Below are 5767 nucleotides of genomic sequence, written 5' to 3'. Positions count from 1 at the left end.
TGGAGTTGCCACATGGGTTCCAACATCTGCAGAGTTTGCGCCCATCAACTAATGATGAAAGATCTGGAAGGATCTCTAGTTCTACCTTCCTTCATCAAACATAGTATCTACTGTGGAGGCTTGATGGATGCTTCCGCCGATGCATTTGATGCCGTCTTCAATGCCTATCAAAGTTCTACAGACCAAACCGAACGACTCCAGTACATTTCTGACCAGGAATGTAACGAAAAAAAAAACGGTTTTTGGTTGACTACCTCACTATGGTTTATGATCCTGGCCAATAAATTAGGATTTAACAGTCTGAACAACTGCCGACTGAAAGGTCAGTTTACTCCAGAACAAACGTTGGATACGAAGCGTTTCAAGCCTGGTTGGAAGAGTTCAGTGAAACCACAGACAAACAGACATAACACTTCTCATTTCAACATCGTTCACGTGTTCAACGGTTAATTTGAAATACATCTGTGCTTCGCAACTGTGCCAAGAGAGGCGCTAGTGTTCAATCGCTTTGATATTTGATTAGTTTATACGCTGCTGAATGTTTTCTGTGTTGACGACGATGGTGATGATGATTGATATATGTGTATGCGTTCGAAACAAACCGACTGTGTTTCTCGCGCTTCTGATAACAGATGGCAGTAGTGTTTTCTGAAAAGCGAATGACGATAATTTTTCGAACAATTTGAATGAAGAGTTATGTCTGTTTGTCTGTGGTGAAACCATTATAAGTTCGTAAGTTGCACAATGATGATATAAACAGTGTTTTACCCAATCGTCGCTGATTGCAGGTGGATTGGACAATAAATGGAATTTCACGCGATTTTGGCAGATGTAACAATGCAAGAATCTAATCTTAAAAATTTCTATACGGTATCATGTCTGAAAGATACAGCCATCGAACAATGCTAAAACTAACTGCCCATTTATCTTCCACAGCTTATCGCTCTATTGCAAACGTGGCAGGTCCAGACAGCGAGATGATTATTAAATATGTTGATAACTAGAATAAGACACTTTTGGAAGGATAATAAACGACAATGAGCATTCTATAAATTGAGCTGAAAAGCATTTTTTTTCGTTATTGTGTCAAAATTGGTTTAGTCGAAGTGGTCTCAAAATGTTTAATCTGGCAGTGCCGCTGGCACTTCTAATCGTTGCCACTTCGGCAAGTCCAGTGGATAAAAGTGTTCGCGCGTTCGATACGTACCGTCTACCAAACGCAACCATTCCCACCCACTATGACCTCTATCTCGACACGAACGTGCATCTGGATGACCTGGCCTACAGTGGAACCGTGAAAATTAGTATCCAAGTGGTGGAGAGTACAAATCAGATTGTACTTCATAGTACGCGTAGTGTTATTGTGAGCCTGGTGCTGCGTAACAGCAATCAGTTGTCGGTTGCTCTGAAAGGTTACGATTTCGACGAAGATAAAGACTTCTTGGTCGTCGATACAGCGGAGGCTCTGTCTGTCGGAAGTTCGTACGTTTTGGAAATAGATTTTACCAACAGTCTTGATCGTACCGATGCTGCTGGGTTTTATCGATCAAGCTATGTGAATGCAGAAGGTGTCACAAAGTAAAGTGTTTTTAGTATAATTTGGTTGCATTTGCTAAACCTGATTTCGTAACAGGTATCTTGGAGTGACCCAGTTCGAGTCAACTGATGCAAGGTCAGCGTTCCCTTGCTACGACGAACCGGGAATTAAGACAACCTACAAAGTGCATATTGCTAGTGGATTATCTTATAATGCTAGATCCAACGCTCCAGCTCTGGGAATACAAATACTGTAAGTAGGTGTTCATGGTTCATAAAACGTTCGATAATTATTACCAACTTCCAAAAGCCCCGAAGGAAAGAAACTCACAACGTTTCAAACGACTCCACGAATGCAAACCTATCTGTTGGCTTTCCTGGTTTCCGACTTCGTGGGTGAACGACAGGTGGTCTATCAGCCCCATCAGATCGCCGTTTCTACGTTTGCGCGTCCAACAGCCAACGATCAGTTGACGTATTCCGTCGACGCTTCGGTGCGCTACCTGCGGGAGATGGAAATATACTTTGATCAAACCTACGCCTTGTCGAAGATCGACAATGCAGCTATCAGCGTAGCCGACTTTTCGGCAGGTGCCATGGAGAACTGGGGCCTGGTAACTTACCGTGAAACGTACATTCTGTTTGATCCGGAAACCGATGGCGAAGACCAGCAGGTTAGAATTGTCGGAATCGTGGGCCACGAGTATGCTCACCAGTTTTTTGGAAACCTACTGGCGCCGGAGTGGTGGTCGTATCTGTGGCTAAATGAAGGTTTCGCTCAGTTCTACCAGTACTACGTTGCGGAATACGTAAGTACGCTACATATAGGGTAAGTAATTATCGAGACTGGAGTATGACGCATTTCTATTTTCAGAGTCATCCGGAGTTGAATATGCGTGATCGTTTCGCATCACAAAGAGAGAGCGCTTTGAGCGCTGATGCCAGTGAAACAGTTCGCCCAATGACTTATTATGTGGAAACTACAACGGAAATCAGCAGGCTGTTTGACACAGTAGCCTACGCTAAATGTGAGTTTAAAATGACGGAACGTTCATGAGAATTTTGTTTAAATTCATATAATATGGGGTTATGTTAGAACACAACTTGCACGGCATATCTGAAGTTTTTCTTCAGAACTGTAAAATTTGGTACAATATCGCTTATTAGTTGATGGTAACTTCCTACTCGGAACGAGCACTGAAGCCTGCCGAATTTTACACGATTAACAAATTTAAGCCATATATCTACCCAGTATTGTACACAATTATCTATCAGAGCTTGTTTTCTTTCAAAACGAAACTATAAAGCTTTCGTTACGCGTTTGACATTAACGACCTAATTCCAGGGAACTTTTGGAATACCTGGGACGAAACACATATTAAAGGTTTGTCCAATTCGATTATTGAGGGGTGCTCTGGCTTGCAAATGTCCCCGAGTTGTCATTTCATTATCATTTAGTATTTAGCCAATAACTCATTCCAGAGTTTTGTCTAAGGGTACATTTCTCTGTGTCTAATATTTACAGCGTGAAACGCTAGTATCATTTAATATGATTACTCAGTGCGATAGAAAAATAATTATTTCCAATGTTGGAGTTAGAAGGTTCATCCGAGTGCTTCGGAGGGATGGTCTTGCAACCTTGTTTCTTGGAAGGAAATGGAGAATTCAGAGACTCCCCATTCCTCTTGTTTTTATTAATTCTTATTGCTGAGCTGTAGACGTGACCTTCTAAGAGGTTTTTTTCCCCTGAACGGTGTCCCTGCTGGATTACCACCGCTTTTCAGAATTTTACTTTAGACATCGGAGTTAGAAAGTTATTCAGAAACTATATTTCCTTGTTTAAATTTTCATTTTTTTTTTCAGCTGCCAGTGTCCTTCGTATGTTTAACTATGCCGTCACTGAACCTACCTTCCAAAAAGGCCTTCGATATTACATCCAACAAAAGTAAGTATCGACTTGAGCATAATTCAGATAAACAAAATCATTACCAAACTTTCTCCACATAGCAAAGAGCATGGAGTAGTAAACGAAGAAAACCTGTTCGATAGCTTAGAACAGGCAGTGAAAGAAGACTCCCAGCTTCCCCAAGATCTTACCATACATGAAATCTTCCGAACCTGGTCCAATCAGGCGGGCGCTCCCGTAGTCACAGTCACCCGTGTCGGAGATACCGATGAGTTCCTGTTCAACCAGGAACGATACTACACCACTGCTCCGAAAACCCCCGGACAAGAGTCCTGGTGGATTCCGATTTCATTCTTCACCCCTAGCAGCAACGGCCAGTACAACTCGAGTGCTGCCTTCTGGTTGCCGCCGAATTCTCCGGACTACAGCCAACGCATCACCCTGGCAGAAGGGGACTATTTGACTGTAAATCCTCTCGCCCGTGGATACTATCGAGTGAACTACGATGAAGGAAACTGGGAGAACATCATCGCCACTCTGTACGATACTCCCGAAGTGTTCCACCGTTTAACCCGATCTCAGCTGGTTGACGATGCAATGAATCTAGCACATGCTGGAAAACTAGACTACTTCATCGCTTTCCAAGTGTTCGACTACCTGAACCATGAAACCGACTTCATTCCCTGGAGTACTGCTTCCAGCAATCTGAACTTCCTGAAGCGCATGCTCCGTCACGACAGCGAAGCGCTGGAAAATTTGGAAACCTACAGCTCAATGTTGGCTTCCAACCTTCTAGCGACGTACGGATTTGAAGCCATCAAAGGCGAATCAGCTGATGCCGAGGGTACTCGCCTAATCGCTCTGGAATGGGCGTGCAGCAGTGATGATTCATGCCAAGCGGAAGCAGCACAACGACTACGATCATCACGAAGGGCTGACTCGTTCGTCATTGGTTCTACAGCCGAACAGAAGCTCCTATGCAGTCGAATGCGCAAGACAGTCTACGACGAATTCGCAACGATGCTGAACAGCTTACAGGCCACGGTAGACCCGATTGCTCGATCCAAACTCATCGACACCATCTCGTGCGTTGAAGATGAAAGTTCAATCGATGCTTTGATCGATACTATCAAATCAAATAATGTTGTAGCATCAGAAAAGGAGCAGATTCTAAGATCCATCTACCGAAACTCGTTGTCCGGGTTGAATGCCGTCATCGAGCTGCTCGACACCACCACCAGCATCGCTGAAGATTTGTAAACTATCAAATATCGACTCAAAGATTCACATTTCATGATTTGATAATCCATTTCAGGAACATCAACAATCGCCAGCTGTTCGCCTTGCTGGAAGACATGGCCGATTACACCGTTCAGTTGGAGGCCGCCGAACGTTTGGTTGACATCAGCGAAAGATTTGCGCCAACGCAGTTGGTATCCACAATCCAGGTCAAGCTGCGCGACAATCAGAACTGGGTTCAGCGGAACGGGGCCATCGTTTCGGGCATGCTGAAAACCCCTTCTCAGATTAATTTTGAGTGATTGATCAATAAAGCTAGTATTTGGATCTGTTGCTTAATCGGGATGTCTCCAATGTGATAAGATTTAGCTGATATAAGTCAAATATATTTCTTTTTTGTTATGCCGATGGTTCAGATAAGAACGATGTTATCTGCTGACACTGACGAAGTTTTGGTTCATTATCGAAGCACACCTCACACAGTTCTGTAATTTTTTTTCCGGCTAACCTTTGAAAGTACGATTTTCGCTCAATCAGCTCAGTTAAGCTGGTTAAGCTTAAACGTAATTTTTAAGGAACTTTTGGTTCCAAAAGGAAAAATAGCACTATGTAGCATTATAGTTTTAGTTTGCTATTGGTTTGTTTCATCGTTCTAGAGACCATCGATGACAAATCTTGAAAAATGGTCTTTTAAAGTGGAACTACCCATTCGCCATGATTAATACGTTTTAAACATTGATTTTCTACTGTAAAGAAGTTGTATTCATTATCCAAAGACGCATTTTCGAGCAATTCGTTTCATTTCTTTTTTTTAAGCTAAATAATTTACTATCTCCAAACGATGTTGAATCACTCTTACTCCATCGACCAGTTCTAGTTCACTTAGTTCTTTCAAATGAAATCAAACGTTTGTTTTTAAGTCAGCCGGAAAGCATCATATTACGCCTGCGCATTGAGCGGATCCGTCGTCAGGAGGTGATATTTAGACATCGGTCCAACACGCGTCGACAGGAAAATGTCAAGGTGGAAAGGTCCTACGCTAACGTAATGGAGACTCGTACTGCAGATTTTCCGGATGATAACAGA

General features: G+C 42.8%; 1 protein-coding gene across 1 annotated transcript; it reads left to right on the top strand.

Annotated features, from left to right (window-relative positions):
• The first annotated feature begins 1117 nt into the window (after positions 1 to 1117).
• On the top strand, positions 1118 to 4983 carry LOC134205997 (aminopeptidase N-like). Its single transcript, XM_062681689.1, has 7 exons — positions 1118 to 1578; positions 1634 to 1789; positions 1847 to 2345; positions 2411 to 2564; positions 3400 to 3481; positions 3544 to 4698; positions 4758 to 4983. Exons 1-7 carry the CDS (start codon positions 1118 to 1120, stop codon positions 4981 to 4983), a joined length of 2733 nt encoding a protein of 910 aa, XP_062537673.1.
• Positions 4984 to 5767: the final 784 nt, after the last annotated feature.

This window comes from Armigeres subalbatus, chromosome 1 (assembly GCF_024139115.2).
Source record: "Armigeres subalbatus isolate Guangzhou_Male chromosome 1, GZ_Asu_2, whole genome shotgun sequence".
Classification (NCBI taxonomy): Eukaryota; Metazoa; Arthropoda; class Insecta; order Diptera; family Culicidae; genus Armigeres; species Armigeres subalbatus.
This window is presented reverse-complemented; position numbering and strand designations above follow the sequence as displayed.